Source organism: Stegostoma tigrinum, chromosome 11 (genome assembly GCF_030684315.1).
Source record: "Stegostoma tigrinum isolate sSteTig4 chromosome 11, sSteTig4.hap1, whole genome shotgun sequence".
Classification (NCBI taxonomy): domain Eukaryota; kingdom Metazoa; phylum Chordata; class Chondrichthyes; order Orectolobiformes; family Stegostomatidae; genus Stegostoma; species Stegostoma tigrinum.
Window position 1 is genome coordinate 42711919 of NC_081364.1, and position 24074 is coordinate 42735992.

The 24074-nt window shown below is 40.4% G+C and overlaps 1 protein-coding gene across 7 annotated transcripts in view; it reads right to left on the reverse strand.

The window, feature by feature from the left end:
• LOC125460268 (microphthalmia-associated transcription factor-like) overlaps nucleotides 1–24074 on the reverse strand; it is a 287495-nt gene that overhangs the window by 105871 nt on the left and 157550 nt on the right. For 6 of the 7 annotated variants that reach the window (XM_048547522.2, XM_048547527.2, XM_048547525.2 and 3 more), the window contains exon 2: nucleotides 18418–18667. The exons of the other annotated variant lie outside the window; for it this stretch is intronic. In XM_048547522.2, coding sequence (XP_048403479.1) covers nucleotides 18418–18667 — 250 coding nt within the window. The remainder of the gene's footprint in view (nucleotides 1–18417; nucleotides 18668–24074) is intronic. 7 annotated transcript variants of the gene reach the window in all.

Genomic DNA, 24074 nt, shown 5'->3' on the forward strand with positions numbered 1-24074 from the left:
AAAACCATTGCAACCAGGGTTAAAACCTTTCTGGACCCAGCAACACCAGATCACCATACAGGACGACATATTACAGTGGGGAGCAAGGGTGATTGCCCCAAGGTCCCCACCAGATACTGGCTGAACTACACTCATGGAGGTCAGGTTATGTATGAACTTCCTGTAATAATTCACTAACCTAAGGAAAGACCTAAGCTCCATCAGACATGTGAGCCAGGGCACCTTTGATTGCCCTCACTTCCAAGATGAAGATGTTAGCACAAAGCTATGCCTGGTGGCTGGGTTGGATGCCAAAGTGCTGTGTTGGTGGGGCAGTGCCCAGAGTGCCAACAAAGACAAAACTGCTACCAGCAGTGTCCCTATATTTGTGGAAATGGCCAGGAAAACCCTGAACTCAGTAGTATGTCAGCAAAGCTGGCCTTTTCATGGGCTCCATGTTCTTGGTCACTGTGGATGCCCATTCAAAATGGTTGGATGCGCAAAAGTTTGTTCATCAAACTCTGGATTTTTTTTATTCATTCACCGGATGAGGGTGTCACTGGTCAGGCAGCATTTATTGCTTGTCCCTAATTAGCCAGAGGGCAGTTCAAAGTCAACCACATTGCTGTGGGTCCAGTGTCACATGTAGGCCAGACCAGGTAAGGAAGGCAGTTTTCTTCCCTAAAGGACATGAGTGAACCAGATGGGTTTTCCTGACAATCGACAATGAATTCATGGTTATCATAAGACTCTTAATTAAATTTTTTGAGATATTTTGAATTCAAATTCAAGCATTTGCCATGGCACGATTTGAACCCAAGTCCCCAGAACATTATCTGGGTCTTTGGATTAACAGTCCAGCGGTAATACCATTAGGCCATCGCCACCGGCATCAGAGTCTGAATCAGATGACAATTGAGAAGCTGCAAGCATCATTTGTGTTACACAAACACTCAATGGTCGCAATTTTACTTTGGCTACACTCTCTTTTTTCTTTTTATATACTTGTGAAAGCTCTTGATTTTTGTTTTTACATTTCTTGTCAATTTACCATCATCAATTTGATTTCTTTAATAGCTTTTTAGTCATCCACTTCTAATTCCAAAAAAAAAAATCCCAACCTACCACTAGTTTTTTGCTACTTTGTATTCCTTTGCTCTTAACTGGATACTTCTTGATTTGCCTTTGACAACCACAGGTGGTGCATTTTTCACATGAAGTCCTTCCTTTTGACTGGAATAAAATTTTGCAGAACCTTAGGAAAGAGCTGCTCCAATGTTGGTCAACCATTGAATTTCCCCTTGGTCTACTTTCCCATCTGCTTTCACCAATCCTTTCCTCACTCTGTAATTGCACTTACTTAACTTGATATCATTTGGTTTTGAGCCTTTAGTCACTTGCCCACAAACAATTTGAAATTCTACCAAGTTGTTATTGCTTATTCAAAGGATCCTTAACTATGAAATTTTTTTAGTAATCCTTCCTCATTACGTGTGACAAGATCTAAAATAACATGTTCCAGAGGTGGCTCTGCCATATACTGCTCTAAGTAGTAATCCAATCCATAATTTTGTCTTCCATGTGACCTTTGTCCATCTGATTTGCAGTCAATAAGCAAATTAATATCACCTATGACAATTGCAATTCTTTCTTTTTTCCTAATTCCCATTATGACTCCTTTCCCCACCTCACCTTATTTCCACATAAACTGATTCTTCATCAGAACATATTTCACTGATATCACTATTCACCACTGAACTGAGACCTTGCTTTGTTAACACAGCAGTCCGACTTCCTTTTCACTTATCCCTCCAGGATATAAAAAGCACCACATTTCCATAATAGCTATCGAGTCACATTCATTTGTGCCTATACGTGTGTCATCAACTCTATATTTATGCCATCGAAAGACCTCCCTTCAATATTAAACAGTCACATCAATAGTCACATCTTGCTCCCCAGAGGAGCACAAACAGTTCATCCACTTCACCAACACCTTCCACCCCAACCTTCAGTTCACCTGGGCCATCTCCAACACATTCCTCACCTTCCTGGACCTCTGTCTCCATCTCGGGGAACCAGCTCGTAACTGATGTCCATTTCAAGCCCACCGACTCCCACAGCTACCTAGAATATGCCTCCTCCCACCCAGCCTCCTGCAAAAATTCCATCTCCTATTCCCGATTCCTCCACCTCTGCCACATCTGCTCCCAGGATGAGGCATTTCACTCCCGCACATCCCAGATGTCCAACTTCTTTAAGGACCGCAACTTTCCCCCCACAGTGGTCGAGAACGCCCTTGACCGCGTCTCCTGCATTTCCCACAACACATCCCTCACACTCTGCCCCGCCACAACTGCCCTAAGAGGATCCCCCTCGTTCTCTCTCTCACCACCCCACCAACCTCCGGATACAACGCATCATCCTCTGACACTTCCGCCATCTACAATCCAACCCCACCACCCAAGACATTTTTCCATCCCCACCCTTGTCTGCTTTCCAGAGAGACCACTCTCTCCGTGACTCCCTTGTTCGCTCCATACTGCCCTCCAACCCCACCACGCCTGGCACCTTCCCCTGCAACCGCAGGAAGTGCTACACTTGCCCCCACACCACCTCCCTCACCCCCATCCCAGGCCCCAAGATGACTTTCCATATTAAACAGAGGTTCACCTGCACATCTGCCAATGTGGTATACTGTATCCATTGTACCCGATGTGGCTTTCTCTACATTGGGGAAACCAAGCGGAGGCTTGGGGACCGCTTTGCAGAACACCTCCGTTTGGTTCGCAATAAACAACTGCACCTCCTAGTCGCGAACCATTTCAACTCCCCCTCCCATTCCTTAGATGACATGTCCATCATGGGCCTCTTGCAGTGCCACAATGATGCCACCTGAAGGTTGCAGGAACAGCAACTCATATTCTGCTTGGGAACCCTGCAGCCCAATGGTATCAACGTGGACTTCACCAGCTTCAAAATCTCCCCCTTTCCCCACCGCATCCCAAAACCAGCCCAGTTTGTCTCCTCCCCCCCCCCCCCCCCCCCACCCCCGCCACCACTGCATCCCAAAACCAGCCCAGCTTGTCCCCTCCCCCCACTGCATCCCAAAACTAGCCCAGCCTGTCTCTGCTTCCCTAACCTGTTCTTCCTCTCACTCATCCCTTCCTCCCACCTCAAGCCGCACCTCCATTTCCTACCTACTAACCTCATCCCACCTCCTTGACCTGTCCGCCTTCCCTGGACTGACCTATCCCCTCCCCACCTGTACTCTCTTCTCCACCTATCTTCTTTTTCTCTCCATCTTTGGTCCACCTCCCCCTCTCTCCCTATTTATTCCAGAACCCTCTCCCCATCCCCCTCTCTGAAGGGTCTAGGCCCGAAGCGTCAGCTTTTGTGCTCCTGAGATGCTGCTTGGCCTGCTGTGGTCTTCCAGCTTCACACTTTTTTTTTTAAATCTTGGATTCTCCAGCATCTGCAGTTCCCATTATCTCTGACATCAATAGGCCTGTTGACATGCAGACTACAGGACAGATCAGCGAACTAGGTCAAGTGAATTGAAAGAAATAAAATTGAAAATACCATCTAATAGGGCTCTCAATTGAAATAAAATGCTGACTCCTTATCAAGTTGCAATGTAATGAATGGTTCCAAATTCTCTGGTACAGAGATTAAAAATTCTTTACAGCACCAAGACAATATAAATGCACAGTCACACTTTTTTTCTCAATCAATAGACATGGGGACCTAAACAAGCCATATTTATTGGCCACATGTAATTGCCATAAGAGATTTGTTGTAGGTTCTCTCTTGGAACCACTTAAGTTTAACTCTTGGTAATGCTCTTAGAGTCACATTTATTCAGGGATTTCAGGTGGCATAAAGGAATGTAATGGTCAGGTTGATGTATGACTTGGGGCTTACTCGGTTTCCAAACTATTGCTGCTTTTGTTTTTCTTGAAGTGAAAAGAGGCTGTCTTGTAAACTCTGTGTTGCTGATTTCTGTAAGTTATAAACACAGGCATTTATTGCTACACACATCCAGACATGTAGTTAGCATTCTATGATACACCTGATTTCAACCTTGTAGATGGTGTTAAGATTTTCAATGGGCAGAGGGTGAGCCTCTCTCTGCAGACTATATATAATGTCTTAACTTTTGTGAAACAATGTTAAGATGTTAGTCTAATTCTAGTCAGTGATGACCTGCAGAATGATGATGAAGGGGGAGCTTAGTGATAGTATTGCCATTAAAGGCCATCTTGTTTAAGATGATCATTGCTCGCAATTATGCGACGTCTGCATATCATGTAGATCGTGTTTTAGATAGGCAAGGGCTATTTCAATAATATTCAAATATTCTCATGTTGACAATAACAAACAGTAGGATACTATCACTGACCTACACTTTAACATACAATATTCTTAGTGAAGTTAGTAAACTGGAGCCTTGACTTCTCAAAAACAAACAGGTGGAGATTCACTAAGGGTTGTTTGTAGTAAAACAGTTTTGATTTAATGTTTGTCTGCTGTTTTGAATTATCCACGCTGTAGCAATGAGCATATATTGTGCACATTAATTGAGCAACAATGAAAGCCCACAACTTATTTAAATTATTATGTCACTAAATGACTTTGAACTGTCTCAGGGAAAAAGAAAATTCTACAGGAAAGTTACTCAGAGGTGGATAGAACAAAAAACTTTTTACTTTGCACGGTACTTTTCCACTGGCTGGCAAAAATCCAGAGACTCTTACTGTCAGTGTGTTGAAAACATTCTCGGTGTAGCTCATGATAGAGTTCCTTAAAACACAGGTAATGGCAGGGTCATATTTTATAATATTACTTGAGTAATGGAAAACTACCAAGAGCTAAAGACATCAACATGCTTCTAATCATCAACTATAGCCAATAATTTGATACTGGTTAGATAATTTACCATTCTAAGTTATCTATTTTGTAGTAATGATTGGAGCTGCAAAGATGACTTAATTAGCTTAAATTATTATATTAAACTTTAGTTACAAACAGAAGGACATAGTTAACATTTGAAAGAGATTTACATCTGAATTCATGAAATAAAATTCCTTGGGCAAATCTGCACTAATTTGATTTAAGGAGTAAAATATGCAATTATCAGTGGCATTATTTTAGAATATCAAAATTGAATACAAAGGTATCAGTATTGACATAAAATACTGAATAAGCTAAAATACATTTTGTGGGACAAAGGACAGGAATGTCAATGATATCTACATCTAAGTAATCTAAACTACTTATCTTTTCAGATTAAAATTTACAAAGCCTTCAGTTTGATTTGCATTCAAATCACTTACCTTCGAGTAATGTACAATCAGTTACAATTTTTGTGTCACTGCATTCAGGCAACATTAATTGGAATCTAGTATCTGCAGATTAGCATGACTTATTTCTGAACTGAACCAATAGTTAAATTGCAAACTGTAAACACAATGAAAAAACTTAATGAATTGTGCATTTTATCACAATTTTACAGAATTATATCTTTATTCAAGATATTTTTTTTAGTAAAAACGGTAGCAGCTTGATGCAATGATGAAGTTAAACACTGACTACAATTTATGACAAAATTCATGTCAACACATGACATTATAAATATTTAACTATGCACTAGGTCACAATACTTTTACTTTTGGAACTGCAGATGAACTCAAGCAACAGAACAATTCTTTTCAGTCTTCCCTTTTCTGGCAAGAAACATGTTAAATACATTAGTTCTCAACACCTGTATATCTGCTCTGAGAATACAATACTACATGGTAACGCATTTTTTGCAAAACATAACCAAGCTTTTAAGGTCATTCATTTTTTTTAGGACAGATATGAAGACTTTTGGGAAAGGTCTTCCTTATTGATAGGTGGCTTTAATAATTCCAATTACAGGGGAATTTACATTTTGAAACAATACCACTGCAGAGAAAGTGGGAGCAGGACTCCAGCTTGGCCTGAGGGCAACTTCAAATCTTATTATAGGCTGACAGTGCAAATCCTTCAAAGTGAAATGTGGTTTCCCAGACTGGGAAAATACAAAGTGATTTACACATACAAAATCACAGTATTATTACCTCTCCATAATTATGATGCACATTCCAAGTTGTCTCGTTAAATGTCACTCAAGTAGCTTGGCAGGGGATGAACTTTTAGTCAATGTACTCTATATTGGCTTCAAGAGAGATGTTTTAAAAAATGAGCAAACTGAAGATATTAAGTCCTGGTGGATCTGACATCTAATCCATTTAAATATTGGATATGTTATTGATGCGAGTTCACCTGAAACAAGGTGTTTTACCTGATGTGGTAATGTTTATCGTACATTCCATTACATAAGAAACTTTGTATGGGTATTATGGCATTGAAGTATCCAACAGACACTTATTGCAGCCAACTCTCATGCACAAATATTACATTCCTCAGGTATTCAAGCACCAAAGTAAATGTTAAACTATTAGATTACAAAACGAGACCAAATTTCCAGTAAAGTATCACGTGATACCAGATAAGATGAAGTGAGACCTTTATACCCTCAGGTCACATGCTGTTATACTGCAGTGATATTGGAAAAAAGCATTTCTCAAAGAGATACCGACCATGCGACATAACATAAGAATTAAGATTCCTTTAGAGGCTGACTATGTGTAAAACACAACTAAAACTTCTAGTTAATAGCTGGAAAGAATGACATGACCAGAATTTACACTTCAGAGTTTTACCATAACTAATTTTCAAAATACTGCTCACTAAATATTATTTCTGCCAGCAATGTATAACTGAATTTTTAAAAATTCAATGTTCCTCATTTAGGTGTACCATAGGTCACAGGTCACACTGTCTTCAGAATTACAGTCCCTGTAGAAAAAAGTCTAACATGATTTCTAGCTTACAACATTTTCCTGTTTAACCACGTAGGAATTTCAACCGTCTCCAGGTACATCTGTTAGTTTTTGGACAGTTTTCAAAGGTCATTACCAGCAGTAAAACTTACTTCAATTATTCCTCTCATGCCCTTCTACCTGGAATAGTCTTACTGATTCTTCTGTCTTACTGATGCAGAATGCATCCCATTGCTTACAGGCAGTTGTACTCCCTCATCTCTTCAGTAGTTTACAATGAAGTTACAACATCATCTTTCAGCTGACAAACTTACTGCTCTTTTTCCTCTCTCTCTATTCCTTCTTTAGAAAAACCTTAGAAACAGCATATCTAGTAACTATTAATACAGCTGCCTTTGCCCTTTGTTCCACGCTTGGCACGCTTTCAGCCAGTCCTTCAACTAAGCCAGTCTTGTTGTCAGACTGAACATACATGACCCCTTCAATTTTAATTGAAGATCGAAGGCACAGTCCAAAACACAAGAAACATATAATCTCATTTTAAAAGATAAGGTAGCACATAGAAATAAAAGACTTCAAAAGTACTCAATCGCAATTTGTAGAAGACCTTTGATAAGTTATCACAAAATAAACCAACTGCTAAAGTCACCGTATTGAATCAGTGGACAAGTAGCAGAATGAATAGCTAGGTAGTTTAAAGGCAGAAAGCAGATAGTCTTAAGGGTAACTACTCAGAAAAACAGAGATGGAAATGGGGTCCTGGCAATAAAATGCTGAAGCCAATATTGTTCATAACCTAACAATTCAGACTTTGAAATGAAAAAAAATTCACATTCAAGGATGACTCTACATTTAAAGGTATATCAGCTAAGGTGCACTGTAATTAATTACAAGACAGCATTAGTAAAATGTCCAATTAGGCAGGTAATTGAGAAATAAATTTCAAATCAAAAATCCAAACTATTACATTTTGATTTAAAAAGGACCTAACATATTACTCATCAATAAGAATTTATTGCCGTAAAGGGACAAACAGGCAAATCATTAAGCATTGGAACCAGGTCTATACGATGACAAAGAAAGGATGGCAGCTGGTGCCTAGACAGGTTCTGCACAGATCCATGCTTGGACCACAACTATTCATGCTATACACTAGTGATCTGGATGAAGGAACTGACGGCATTGTTGCTAAATTTGCAGTGGAAGGAAAACCGGAAGTGAGGCAACCCAGCTCAACTGACATCGGTTTAACTAACAGGCAGGAAAACACAACGGCGCTTCATCAGAGGCTGCACTGATGCTATTACCCAGAAGGGTAATGCAACGTCTGTGGAACAACGAACCATCTCGGTGAGTCAACCAACCTCAACATCCACAACCCAAGCTGCAAATCTACTCAAACCACAGGTAAGTAAAAGATCAAAGGTTCACAGAATTGGTGAGATTGTGCTAAACAAACCTAAGATGCTGTTAAATCTTTAATCAGTTAGAAGGTTTTAATTGATTAAAATGTATACGTAAATTCCCAAATTCCTTTCAAGTCATGGTCCTGAGTGAACTAAAGGCTTTATCAGTGTAAAGAAGAGGTGACATTTTAAATCAGACAATGCCTGTTTGTTGTGAGGCTTTGTTTAGAATTTGTTTGCTGAAGTAGGAATTTCTAAAACGCTGCTTTGACTGACTGTCTAGAATATATCCACAAACAGAAATTCACCCCACCAATGTGTGAGTGAGTCTGCGTGCTGTAGTGAATGAGTGAGTGGGGTACCATGGTGGGCCAATTAAAATTGATGGTGCTCAAAAGCCCATAATTAAAGGAGGGCTAATATCTAGGGATGGGGTGAGTGATGTAGTTGGGCAGAAATGGAGGAGATAGGGGATAAGAAAGACCATGGAAGAACTCAAGACAAAAATATTAAACTGAGGCACCGTTTAACATGATGCAGTGAGTGCAGACTTGATGCAAGTCTGCACACAGACGTCAGAATTTGGATGAACTCAGATATTGAAACAGCATGAATAGACTGGTATTTCTGTGGCTGTAAACAAGACTCCAGGATGGTATGTTGTTTGCCTGTGCTAGGGTCAAGGATGTCTCAGAGTTGCTACAAGTCCTTCTGGAGAGGGAAGGTGAGTAATCAGTGGTTGTGGTGCACATTTTTACAGATAAAGGTTAAAAAAGGGGATGATATTCTAAAAGCAGAATACAGAGTTATGAAGTTGAAAAGTAGGACCTCAAAGCTAGTGATCACAGGATTACTAGGGACACCATGCTAGTCAGAAAAGAAATATCAGAGTATATGACATGAATGTGTGACTAAAGAGATGGTACAATGGGAGGGTTTCAGCTTCCTAGGGCTCTGGGGTAGGTAGGACCAGTACATCTTGGTCCTGATGTCCTTGAGGCAGCATTTGCTAAGAGTAGTTCGGGAGGGTTTAACCTAAAGGGGCAAGCAGATGGCTGCCAACACAAAAGTGGTCAGGGAAGAGGAATCAAGGACAAGAACAAAAGATAGAAAAGGGGATAAAAGTGACAGAGAAATTAAGGGCCAGGATCAAACGGGGCACAGGTGAAAAATAATGTGAATGGGAGAGGTAATGTTAAAAAGACAAACTTTTAAGGCTCTGTGCCTTTAATATGCAGAGTATTTGCAATAAAGTGGCTGAATTAACTGCACAAATACATGAAAACAGACATGATAAAATTGTGTTGGCAGAGACATGGCTGCTGGTTGTTCAAGGATGGAAACAGAATGACTGGGGTATTCAGTATTTAGGAAGAACGGATAAAATGGGAAAGAGTTGGAGTTGTTTTGCTGGTTAACAAAGAAATTAATGCAATGTGAGGTAAGATATTAGCTCTGTGTAATCTGTAAGCACAGAACTGAGAAACAGCAAATTCATGCAGCTTTTTTTATAGACTCCCAAACTGTTGGGGTGATGTCAATGGCATTAAAGAGAAAATTAGAGATGTGTGCAATTAAGGTGCATCTATAATTATGGGTGACTTTAACCTGGTATATAGATTAGGCAAATCAAATTTGTGACAATACTGTCGCAGAGGAATTCCTGGAGTGATACAGCATGGTTTACTGCAGCAAATCATTGAGAAGCCAATTAAAGAACAGGCCATCTAGATTGGGTATTATATATTGAAGAAAGGAATAATTGGCAATTTAGTGGTGCAAAGCCCCCTGGGGATGAGCAAACATAATATGATAGTATTCCTCATCAACAGCCTGTCTGGTCCAGGGCAACTGCATTCCTTTTCTGTCTCTCTCTCCTATTCATTTCTTTTCTCTATTTTCTTTTCCTCATCTTCCTGACATTGTGGGGAGGCCAGAGCGGTGTCACTGGGGACTGTAGCTTCACAGGCCCGATGCGTGGACTCATGGAAGGGTGATGGGGCATAGGCTGCAGTGACGGTGGAGCAGGGACTCCTGACTGCAGCAGGGCCACTGCGTGAACTCTTGGCAGTAGTGGGTTGGTCATTGATTGTCGCAGTGTCAGTGCCTGGAGCAGGAACTTCTGGCTATGGTAGGACCAGAGCAGGGACCTTGCAGAAGTCCTGCAGCTGTGTTTGGGAGCCTGGCCAATGGAGACGAACTCTATTTAAATAAATCATTCATTCTTGTCTTGTGTAGAAGTGGGATTGGAAATGTTGCCAAATCATGGCTTACAAAGGAAATTACAAGTAGTATTCGATCCAAGGAAGAGGCATAGAAATTGGTCAGTAAAAAATAAAATAAACAATAGACTTGAGGAGTGGGAGCAGTTTAGAATTTAGTGAAGGAGAACAAACGGATTGATTAAGAAAGGGAAAAACAGAACAACAGTAAGCTTGCAGAGAACATAAAATCTGTAGAATTTGTAAAACCACGTTTGTGAGGATAAAAAGTTGGTGAAGACAACTGTAGTTAAGTCCCTTACAGTCAGACTCAGGGAAACTTACAAATTGGGGGCAAATACATAGCTGACAAACTAAGTACATTGGTTCTATTCACAAGGCAAAACACAAATAACGTACCAGAAATGTTGGAGAGTACAGTGTTTAATGAAAGTGAGGAACTGAAGAAATCAGTATTAGTGGGGAAATTGATTAGATTGAAGATCAATAAATCTCCAGGACATGATAATCTACATCCCAGAATACTGAAGGAAGTGGCCTTCAAAATAGTGGATGCATTCAGGGTCAACTCCAAAGATTCCGTAAACTGAAGCAGTTCCTTCAGATTGGAGGAAAGCTAATGTAGCCCCTTTGTTTGAGATGGGAGGTTGAGAGAAGCCACAAATTACCTACTGGTAATTAAAAAAATGACAGTCCATCATTAAAGTAGTAATATCTAAGCATTTGGAAAATAGTGGCAGGAATAGACAGTCAGCATGGATGTACGAAAGAGAAATCACACTGACAAATCTACTGGATTACTAATTTAACTAGAAGTGCCAGTGGATGTGAATTTATTTGGACTTACAGAAGGTTTTTTTGACAATTTGATGTGTAAACGGAGTTTGAATCCATTAGATTGCTGGAGTTCAGAGGAATAAAAGAGCATCTCATAGCAAGTAACAAAATTCGAACAGGATTACACAGGGTAGATGCAAAAAGCACATTCCCAAAAATGGGAGAGTCCAGAACCAGGTGTCACAGTCTAAGGATACGGGGTAAGCCATTCAGATCTGAGAAGAGGAGAAATCTCTTCAACTGGAGGGTTGAGAGCCTATGGAATCTGCTTCAACAGAAAGCAGTTGAGACGAAAATATTGCATGATTTCAAGGAGTTGAATATAGCACTCGGGGCTGAAGGAAATAAATGATATGGAGGAAGGGGAAAGTGGGAACGGGCTAAATCAAATGGATGATCACCCATAATGAATGGTGGGGAAGGCTCAAAGGGCTGAATGGCTACTCCTGATACTTTTTTTCTATACTTCAATATAACGTAGGGGGCAATGAATGCATTGGAACAGTGCAATTTATAGGTAACATTGAAATTTTCAGCAGCACATGAGATAGAGGAAGAGTCAGAAAATGTTATGGAGGTTAAATTTGCTACCTAGCTTGTACCTGGCTTCAAAGACACATCCTTGCACCTTGACAAGTAAACTCTATGAAAGTGTTGAACCCCATGTTGGGCACCAAAGTTTACACTGGAGATCCATCACAACTTTTGAAACCAGCCTTTCTGCACATGCACGCCCAAAGCCTTTTGGTGCTACTTACTTTGCGAATGCAAAGGGAAAAAAAATAAGCAGTTTCTGGGTTGTTGCAAAACCTGCAACAGATCCTGAGATAACAAGGTGTAGAGTTGGATGAACACAGCAGGCCAAGTAGCATTAGAGGAGCAGGAAAGCTGATGGTTCAGGCCAAGACCCCTTTCTAGGCCCAAAATATCAGCTTACCTGCTCCTCTCGTGCTGCTTGGCCTGCTGTATTTGTCCAGCTCCACCTTGTTATCCCAGATTCTGCAGCATCTGCAGTTCCTATTATCTCTGCAACAGGTCCTGCTGGCTTGGTACACTTCACAACTGTCGTTAACTGCAAGTAAAATATATAACTAATATTGTCCTGTCATTATGTCCTCAGAAGGCATAAATGGTTTACTATCTTTTCTTGCTGAGATCTCTTCTGCACATTTTGATCAGGAGTAGAGATGATTATCAACTCAATTAGTCTCTCTGCGAATTTCTCTTCTGTGAAATCACATGCCCTTTCCTGTATTACCTGGTGACAAAGTCGTCAGCAGACGTTTGGGATTTCGGTTTATATAATACAGGTCGGAGTCTGTTAATCAAGAAGTCAATTTGCATCTTTAACTGGTCCTTAAATTCTCTCCAGCCCTTCTCTGGTGTATGTATTTGCAGTGTGAAGACCCTACTTGCAGATAGCAAGAATTTCAGAGCACGCCTTGACCTGCACATTAAAGATGCATACGTTGCTTAATTAGCTATAATTCAGTGCAGATATAACTTGCTGTCCAATCAATAATCAATGTCGGCCTTCTACTTCTCGTTGAAGGTCAGTGGCTTTTCCTTTTATTGAACTAAAGGGTAGAGTTAGTGTGTTTCTTTCTTTCAGTTGGGTTCATTATTTTTATTTTCTATTTTACCTCATTTTTCATGGTTGTGGGCTCTAAGACATTTTGCAGACTGAAGTCTATGCATTTAAGAAATAAAGGACTTTGAATGCCAAAATTAGTTCAAGTTTGTATAAAGCCTTTTATCTTCTGAGATTGCTTTTAAACCCATGAGAATTATTTTAACTGCTGTACTATCACTGTTTCATCAGGAAGCAGGCTGAAACTTACCTCTTTTTCAAAAATAAAAAGTAAGGGGCTCTCAGCTCAATAGGTCTTGAACTTCAAGTAGGAAGAATGCAAATCTGTCCCCTGTCTATTTTAAGTTGGCAAACTGCGCTGGCATAAACAAACATATTATCATTGGTGATCCAAGCACTTTATGATCCAGGGCAGACTAATATTCAGCAAGGATTCTATTTTAAGGCAATTAGTGACATTTACTATGGCATTGTCATCATGTCATGATATGAGTTGATAGTGATGATGTTCAACTCTACTTTTATATTAACTCCATAACACACAAATGAGACATGGGTAATGAAGAATTCAATAAACTTTTATTCAGACACCTGGTATCTACATATGTACACAATACTCCATAAGCACTTATTTGGCTGGGCTCACACTGAACAACTTGGGTAGTGTCGCACACCTTCCTCAACATCTTATTCTGCAAGTGGATTTAGCAAGATGTGGATTGAGACTACTTTATGATAAGGTCACATACTATGACAGGGATGACATCATGAGCATGTCCCTTAAAGCTACACTGCATGTCTGTTGGGCTGCTTAACACAACATGGGGATGTTAAAGATCCCATTTGTTTTTGCAGAAGGAGGGTAGAAGAGTTCTTCCAGTTTCTTGGCCAATATTTATCCCTCCATCGATATCAGTAGAACAGATTGTCTAGTCATTGTCTCAGTGTTTGTGGAATCTTGCCAAGTGTTAATTCACTGCACGCTGTTCCCATTACTGACTACACTTCAAATGGGCTTCATTACCAGTGAAGTATTTGAGATGCCTTGAATGGGGGCATGGAATCACATGGTTGGAAGAAACCCAAACCTCTCAAAAGTCAAGACAGTTGTTTTAGTATACTTTACAGAGGTTTCAGATATGACCTTTCACCAACAAAAATTCAGGTCATACCACTCTAAGATAAACTACTGTTGGAGAATAGTGCTAACCATACAATAACATTGATCCATCACATGGTACAAAAATAATAGTTAAAAATACTGTATTTTGTTTGCAAATATTGCTAATGAAGTAGCATAGCTTACTTCTGAAAATAAAACAATGAGGAATATTTGCAAAGGTAGCAGGCAGGATCCTCAGCTGTATTTTATAAATACAGTTGAAGATGTGAAATAAATTGGGAAATTTTTTGGCTCTTCTTTCTCAGTAGAACTTTCTGGAAAAAAGTCAGCATGTGTTATGCAACTGTTACTTGGGCATCATGCATCACAACTCCATCAATGTTGCTAATATAGTGTCCTATGAACACATTGGTTACTAACATTGAAAAGGCCAGACCTGAAGAAGCTTTAAAAAATAAAAGGAAGGATAAAAAGTTCTTAAAGAAGGGTTTTTCACTGAGCATGGTCAAGGTTGCTAATGAGTCTTTCCCTGGAGAAGGAACGGGAGAAAAATTGTTCAGCTATCTTCACCAATCACTATTGGTGAGCAACAGTGAACCAAAGTATTTTCCAATGGGTGAAAGCAAAATTGTTCATTATGCTACAATTTTCATTCTAAAAGTTCAAGAAATAACTTGTGTATTTAAGACAGTAAATGATCCAATAAATTTCTACGCATCACAATATCAGATTTCCTAAAGTGCATTGATAGAAAATTATACATGCCTTTCAAGGAGGAAATTGCAAGTTAATACATTAACAACTTTAGGAACTGTTCAACAAGTCCAGCTGTCTACTTTGGAAATTTTGACAGATAATGCACCCAATCATTTTCAGACACAGCACGGCTTAGCAATAACATTGTAAATTGTTATTTATACTAGCAGCAGGTCTTTTTAAAAAAAAAAGTGAAGGATGCTATAGATGGAGACAGTAATCACAGTCACTTCATGGATGAGAAGGATAAGGACTAAGCATAGTAGTACTCCTTGGTTTCATCAAGAGCCTGAAAAAAATAACCCTATTAGTCACACTCAGGAATGTTTCTGACACCTCACCTAACTGCCATATATTAATGAGGTTCCTGCCTGAGTCAGGCAAGTGCACTGACCACCTATCTTAATGAAAAGAGTGCAATGAAGGTGTGCTAGTAGGCAGAAATGACTCTGAAATTGTCCTTTAGTCAACTTAATAGAAATCTGTACAGATTTACGCATTAATAAAATGCAATCTGGTCAGCGCTCAATAAGTAGAAACACACAAGAGAAAGTAGCTGTGATAAATTAGGGGAGGTGATGGCCTAATGGTATTATTGCTGACCATTAAATCCAGAGATCCAGATAATATCCTGGAGACCTGGGTCTGCATACTGCCAAGGGAGCTGGTGAAATTTGAATTCAATTTTTTTTTGAAAAGGTCTGGAATTAAGACACTAATGATGATCATGAATCCATTGCTGATTGTCAGGAAAACTCAGCTGGTTTACTAAAGTCCTTCAGGGAAGGGAATCTGCCATCCTTACCTGGCCTGGCCTACATATGATTCCAGACCCATTGCAGTGTGGATGGCTCTTGAACTGCCCTCTGAGCAATTCAGGATGGTTAATAAATGATGGCTGAGCCAGCGACAGTCTCATCCAGTGAATTAATTTAAGAAAGCATAATTGTCAGATGTTCATAGATGGAACAAATGGAGCCAGACAAATAAACTTATTCATAGAGAACAAAGCATCACCAATATTATTTATTTGTTTCTAAACCACTGTTTCAGAAAAACTTGGTGATTACTATGCTATACAATGTATCACTAGGTAAGATATCACATCTCCTTGGCCCTTTCACATATAGCACACAACATAACCACATAAGCATTCCCATTTTATATTTGAAAACCATCTATTCCACATGACATCCTGCACAGTTTTACAACTTCTATTCAGCTTGGAAAATGGGGCCAACTTTCACAAAGTGCTTTTTCTCTTCTTTCCAACTTTCCAATCTCTCTTTCTTACAGCAAAATATTCCCACACATTGATTAATTGGGTAGGACAGCAGCAATGAGTGTAGACTGTACCAAGCAACTATTTGAGCCTGAAGCACCATGACTGCAACTGACCATCATCTTCTCATTCAATATTTCCACATTGTTCCCTGCAAGCAGGGAACATCGGATGGTAATCGGCTGCTCAACTCCTCATTAAAACACCACTTGGGCTTACCTAGGCTAACTCAATTATGTGGAGAAGCCAAGTATTGTATAAATCAGCTGGGCCTTAGGAGCCTCATGCACCATTCAGGGAACTGTGTCAGAACCCAGGGTTGAATTTCGGGGCACGGTCAAGAACAGGAGCAGTAATAGACAGAATGCAGCCAGCGTGGCAGTTTCCCTGCCCCATTTCCAGTGCCAGCAGTTTTTGATGGTATAGATTCAGACCCTTGAGAAAAACAGCTAATTAGATGCACTATGGGATTTGATAAAGGAGAGACGGGATTTCTATTTAGTTCCATCATCTTGACCCAGCAGGGTCCAGATTAACTGCCTGAAGGTGGTAACTAGACCTTCCTGTCTGCCAAGATGCAGCGCAGTCAAAGGCCATTCTATCTATGGATTCCATGCTGCTTGTACCCCACTCCTTCTCCCCACCTCTTCGCTTCTACCCAACTGGGGTAACCTGGCTACTGTATATCTTCTCCATCTTTACAAAAATGTTGGAAAGATCACCCCTTGATATTCAAACACCATCTCAGTTGCTCACCCTCTGCTGCAACATGCTCGGCCTTCAGCTGGCCATCAAATTTGGCGAACCCGCCTATCACACTTAACGGGACAGGGACCCTGTCTGCATGCCCATCAGGCAGACTCCTGTTAAAGTCTTAAAGAGTGACTGTCTTTGCTCTCTCCCAATCATTCCACTACATCTCTCCCATCTTTACACCCCACCCGCCTTGGGGATGGGCTTGCACAAACCTGGAGAAGTCCAAAAACATGGACCAGAAGGGAAAAATCAAGCTTTAAAACTCGATTACGGACAGTTGCAACTTTGTCAATAAATTTCCCGTTTTAAACATTTCTACAAGGAATTTCAAATATTTTGCTCCAGTTCCATGATAGTTTTACTAAACAATTCCAGTTTTCCACTGAGAAAAAGCTGAAATCCTACTGCGCACGGACAGGCTGTTAGATGACATTAGATTTTAAACATCATTTTGCTCAACTCATGATCAAGTACAGTTGAGACAGGAGTAACACATCTGTTTAAGAATTCAAAGTACAACCATTGTCCAAAGTATACTAATTTGACTGATTTACAGGATGTTCATCTAGAGAACAAAATAGAAATTACTGTTAAATAAAATTCAAATGAATTAATGCTGCTTCTTGCAGTTTCTCTCTTTTAATCATTCAAATGGAATAAACTCCATTTTAGATTTTATAGAATGAAATGCAAGTTTTGGACCAATGAAAACAGAACAATTCAATGTTAAAAACAATACAATATTACCTAAAATGAAACATTACAGCTTTCAAAACATTTCATTAAAAATATCCCCATGCAAAAGCAACATTAAAAGATGCCCTGATGCTTCTTATTTTGTGACAAACTTCAATAACCATAAAATTGATCAAAGACTTGACACACAATACAGATAAATAATGAAACTATAACTCAGCTGCTGTAAAATTAACTATTTTATATAGTTATTCTTAACTTGTTCTTGGAATTGTAAGAGAATGAAAACCAAGCAAATGATCTACATGTGAACACTAAGTGACTGTTCAAATATTTGAATTATAATGTAGATTCACAAGAAAAATCACAGTTCTTGGTATTATTCAAACTGAGATTGTGCAGTAATTAAAGAGGTATTTTCTATATCCCATATAAAAGGGAGACACTAACAAGCTCCTGCAGTTCCTTGTTTGAAGAAGAATAGGGGGTGATTAGAAAACATCAAACTCATTGAAGGAAATGCAATTAAATGTGACCATGAGTTGAAAACCCTGCGTGTATTAGATAGTTTCTATGAAGAGCTTCATTCCAGGCATCTGACAAAATGTACTTTTGAAGAAATAACTTCTGAGGTGTTGTATTCATTTAAATTTACCTTGCTATTGCTTTTAAAGAAAATATATTATAGAGGCCACATGTATGCTTAAGGCTTCTACAAATCATTCACTGTAAGAATTGAAAAATACTTGTACTGTACGTAATTCTCGTGCTGCTCATTTGGCTAATCTAAAGTAGGGAAAGTAATATTCCTGATAACCTTAATAAGTACCTCTTCAAAATATCTGATCTCATGTAGTACACAGTCAAATAAGGAATACAGACGTAAAGATTAAGCTATACCTTGAGGACTTCCATTGGCACCTGGGTATTTGTGGGGAGACTGGTGGGGACGCTGACGTTGATGGCCTGTGTCTGACTGACTGGCACTCGCTGCTGAATAAACTGTGCTGCCTGCTGCTGCTGCTGCTGTTCTCGTCGTTCTTGCTCCTGCATTTGCTCGCGCATGAGCTGCTGCCGTAGCAGTATTCGTGACGTCATATTGGTGGAGGTTAGTGGGGGTTTAGCTGATCCTTGCTGCTCTGATGAATTGCTGTGGTGAAAACCAATAATGGAGAAAACAAACTTCTATTAGAATCTAACAAGAGATGAGCAGAGAGAGAAAATAATTCTGAGTGTCAGCTAGAGGACAGATTTCACCTGCTGGCAATTCTGATTACAATTAACAGAAAACTTAACAGCTGACAAATACGGTTTGACAATACATAATCAACACACTTCCAAGGTATTTTTCTCAATTTAAATGACAATAGCCAATTGCTTCAGAATAAAGAACAAACAAAAGTACAAGTTACAAAAAAGCTCAGTACAAGTTCACATAGACGGAGTACCAAGCTGAAAAAGCTTGAGGGATTTACAGAAAAATATTATGATGAGGTGACCATTTTAATTAGGTGACAGGCAATATTCTCAGCTACACATGACATAAGTGGAAATGTTCTACTTGAAAATAGATAAACCAAGAATTAAACTTTTGCCCTACAGAATTGTTTAGGTCAATTGTCAGGCTGGCATCTGTCATGTTATGCACTACTAAAACTGCAGACAAAGATCAGATATTAAATTTAGTTACAAAATTCGTACTAAAACTAGATAAGACAGGTTACCAATCTGTACAGACACGGTAGCAAACAATCCTAAACATTATGGATACATGGGACAACTAACTCTTACGCAGCATTGCAACCTAGCAATCAATCTGTGTGGGAACTGTAGTAGGTGAAGCTAACTTTAACGGTCGGACCTTGAAGTGTTAACATTCATCATAGAGGCCAGGAAGCAACTCCCTAGCCACTAGAATTGTTAGGTTCATAGGTAGCCACAGCGACCTGAGAAACTGCCCCTGACATAAGGGGATGGTGGGGGAGCCTGCACGCCAATCCCACAGAAAGCATTTGAATCTCACCCACTTGGACTTCCTCTCATGCCCACTGCACCTTTTCCCTGATGGGAAAGCCAGCATCACTCCTCTGCTTGGAATAACAGCGACCAGACCTCAATGATAAGAGGCCTCCGATTAGAGGGGAACCTTGGAGCTCTGACTAATGCGTTGGCCATCTACGACTTAAAATTGCAATTAACCAGACTAAGGCAGGAAGCAGGTGTAAATAGGTCATGTGCCCCCTTTTGAACTGCACAAACCCAGTCAGTTTCTAAAGGACAGGGTTGAAACTTTCCCTAATAAAATTTGGCCTTGAAATATTCAAAGAATGATCCACTGAGTGACAAAACATATAGCCATGCCTGTGTTCTCTAATCCAAGTCAAACTATAAGGGGAATAGCTATCCAAAACATGCATTTCTAAAAGGATAGCAGGGTTATTAGGAAGGCAAATTAACCTGGTACTGTGTCACATCAAGTATTGGATAATAATGGTGCTTGTAAGGTATCATTAATAGTGCCGTCAAATGGCACATGCACAGCAAAACAACCCGCTCACCAATGCCTAGCTTGGAGTAAGCCAGGGCATCCAGCTCCAACCTGAGTTACAGAGATGGGTGCCAAAGGTGAGTGAAAGTGACCCCACCTTGACATCGAGGCAGCAATAGAGGGAGTGTCACTCAACGGGTGTGTACCCAGCAATCAGTGTCAGCACACCAATCAAAGCACTACCTTCCAGTTCCAAAAGTTGCTGCAACACCCACACGCCTTGGGAGTCCACTCAGCTGGAAAGAAAATTCAAGGGAACACTGACAACATCATCATTTCTGACAAAAGTTCATCTTAAACTGAAATTTTAACTCTGCTTCTCTCTACAGATATTGCCAGGCCTGCTCTATTTCCTGTACATTTCTTCTTGTTTTCTTTTTCAGATTTCAAGCATCTGTATTAATGGAGCTTCAGTAACATTTAAGTCAATGAGAATCAGGAGAAAAACTCTCTGCTGGTCAGAGTCATCTTTTGCATAGAAAATGACGGTTGGAGGTATTGAAGACCAATCATCACAGCCCCAAGACATTGTTGCAGGTCTTCCTGAGGATGTTATCATTGACCCAACCATTTTCTACTGCTTATCAATGACCTTCCCTCCAGGATAAGGTCTGATGTGGGAAATATTCATTGACGCATGCACAATGCTCAGTGCCTTCTGCAACTCTTCAGACAATGAAACAGTCACTGCCAAATGTAACAAGTCCAGGACAACACTGAGGCTGGGGCTGTTAATTAGTAAGTAACATTCTCACATAAGCGCCAGGCAATGTCCGTCTCCAGCAACAGAGAATCGAACTATCATTCCTTGGCATTCAACAGCATTACCATAGTTGAATTATACACCATTAACATTCTGGAGTTTATCATTGTCCAGATACTTACTGGCCCACATGAGTACCTTAGCTACAAAGGCAGAACAGAGGCTGCAAATAATGTGGTGGCCGACTCACTAGATAACTCACAAAAGTCAGTCCATCATCTACAAGGCAAAAGTCAGGATTGCAATGCAATATTCTCCACTTGCGAGCTTTGAGAAGATTTGTAGCTCAGGTTGAGGTTCTGGATGTGAGTTTGCTCGCTGAGCTGGAAGGTTCGTTTTCAGACATTTCATCACCATTCTAGGTAACATCATCAGTGAGACTCCGACGAAGCGCTGGTGTTATGTTCCGCTTTCTATTTATCTGGTTAGGTTTCCTTGGGTTGGTGATGTCATTTCCTGAATTGGTGATGTCATTTCCTGTTCTTTTTCTCAGGGGGTGGTAGATTGGCTCCAAATCAATGTGTTTGTTGATGGAGTTCCGGTTGAAATGCCATGCTTCTAGGAATTCTCATGCATGTCTCTGTTTGGCTTGTGCTAGGATGGATGTGTTGTCCCAATCAAAGTGGTGTCCTTCCTTATCTGTATGTAAGAATACGAGTGACAGTGGGTCATGTCGTTTTGTGGCTAGTTGATGTTCATGTATCCTGGTGGCTAGCTTTCTGCCAGTTTGTCCAATGTAGTGTTTGTCACAGTTCTTGCAAGGTATTTTGTAGATGACGTTCGTTTTGCTTGTTGTCTGTACAGGGTCTTTTAAGTTCATTAGCTGCTGCTTTAGTGCGTTGGTGGGTTTGTGGGCTACCCTGATGCCAAGAGGTCCGAGTAGTCTGGCAGTCATTTCGGAAATGTCTTTGATGTATGGGAGTGTGGTTATGGTTTCTGGGCCCGTTTTGTCTGTTTGTTTGGGTTTATTGTTGAGGAATCGGTGGACTGTGTTCATAGGGTACTCATTCTTTTTGAATACGCTGTATAGGTGATTTTCTTCTGCTCTGCGTAGTTCCTCTGTGCTGCAGTGTGTGGTGGCTCGTTGGAATAATGTTCTAATGCAGCTTCGTTTGTGGGTGTTGGAATGGTTGCTCCTGTAGTTCAGTATTTGGTCCGTATGTGTTGTTTTCCTGTAGACGCTGGTTTGAAGTTCCCCATTGACTGTTCGCTCTACTGTGACATGTAGGAATGGCAGTTTGTTGTTGTTTTCCTCCTCTTTTGTGAATGTTATGCCAGTAAGGGTATTATTGATGGTCTTGAAGGTTTCCTCTAATTTGTTTTGTTTAGTGATGACAAACGTGTCATGCACGTAGCGAACCCAAAGTTTGGGTTGGATGATTGGCAGAGCTGTTTGTTCGAGTCTCTGCATTACTGCCTCTGCCAAGAACCCTGATATCGGAGATCCCATGGGTGTACCGTTGGTTTGGATTAAATTACAATTTCCAAGATGCGGACAAGAAAGATTTCTTAGCAGCATTAGAAGCAACTCTGAAAGACAACAAACTCACAGAAGAAACCCAGCAAACCATCAGACAGACAGTCGCACCAACACTAAGCAGGAAAAAGGAAGAAAACACGCTCAATACACAAGAAAGGAAAGCCCTAAAAGGACTCAAAAAAGATAAAAACATCGTTATCCTACCTGCAGACAAAGGACGCTTGACAGTCATTTTAAACCGAACAGACTACATTGAGAAAGCGAACGCACTGCTTGCAGATACCGTCACTTACCAACAGGTGGCGATAGACCCGACCCCACAACTAGAGAACCGAATCACAGCCTTACTCAAAAAACTTCAAAAATCTGGAGAATTAAACAAGAGAGACTTCCAAAAAATGAAACCAGATGGATCCAACACACCACGCTTCTACGGACTACCAAAAATTCACAAACCAGAAGCCCCCTCAGACCCATAGTGTCGCTACCTGGAGCACCAACCTACAGATTAGTCAAGGAACTACACCAAAGACTAAAACACCTAGTAGAAGACTCCCACCACTCCATTCGCTCCACCCAAGAATTCCTGAACACCAAAGGCACCAAGATAGAAGAGGATGAAATAATGGTCTCCTTTGACGTAACAGCCCTGTTCACATCCATCAACATCAACCTGGCCAAAGAAACACTGACGACACTATTAGAAGAACCGAAGACACATACACCAGACACCACCAACCTCATCAGCAAGGACAACATTATCAAGCTAGTGGACCTATGCCTCACCACCCACTTCACTTTCAATAACAAAACCTACAGACAAACCAACGGTACACCCATGGGATCTCCGATATCAGGGTTCTTAGCAGAGGCAGTAATGCACAGACTTGAACAGACAGCTCTGCCAATCATCCAACCCAAACTTTGGGTTCGCTACGTGCATGACACCTTTGTCATCACTAAACAAAACAAATTAGAGGAAACCTTCAAGACCATCAATAATACCCTTTACTGGCATAACATTCACAAAAGAGGAGGAAAACAACAACAAACTGCCATTCCTAGATGTCACAGTAGAGCGAACAGTCAATGGGGAACATCAAACCAGCGTCTACAGGAAAACAACACATACGGACCAAATACTGAACTACAGGAGCAACCATCCCAACACCCACAAACGAAGCTGTATTAGAACATTATTCCAATGAGCCACCACACATTGCAGCACAGAGGAACTACGCAGAGCAGAAGAAAATCACCTATACAGCGTATTCAAAAAGAATGAATACCCTATGAACACAGTCCACCGATTCCTCAGCAATAAACCCAAACAAACAGACAAAACCGGCTCAGAAACCATAACCACACTCCCCTACATCAAAGACATTTCCGAAATGACTGCCAGACTACTCTGAACTCTTGGCATCAGGGTAGCCCACAAACCCACCAACACACTAAAACAGCAGCTAATGAACTTAAAGGATCCTGTACAGACAACAAGCAAAACGAACGTCATCTACAAAATACCTTGCAAGAACTGTGACAAACACTACATTGGACAAACTGGCAGAAAGCTAGCCACCAGGATACATGAACATCAACTAGCCACAAAACGACATGACCCACTATCACTTGTATCCTAACATACAGATAAGGAAGGACACCACTTTGATTGGGATAACACATCCATCCTAGCACAAGCCAAACAGAGACATACATGAGAATTCCTAGAAGCATGGCATTCCAACCGGAACTCCATCAACAAA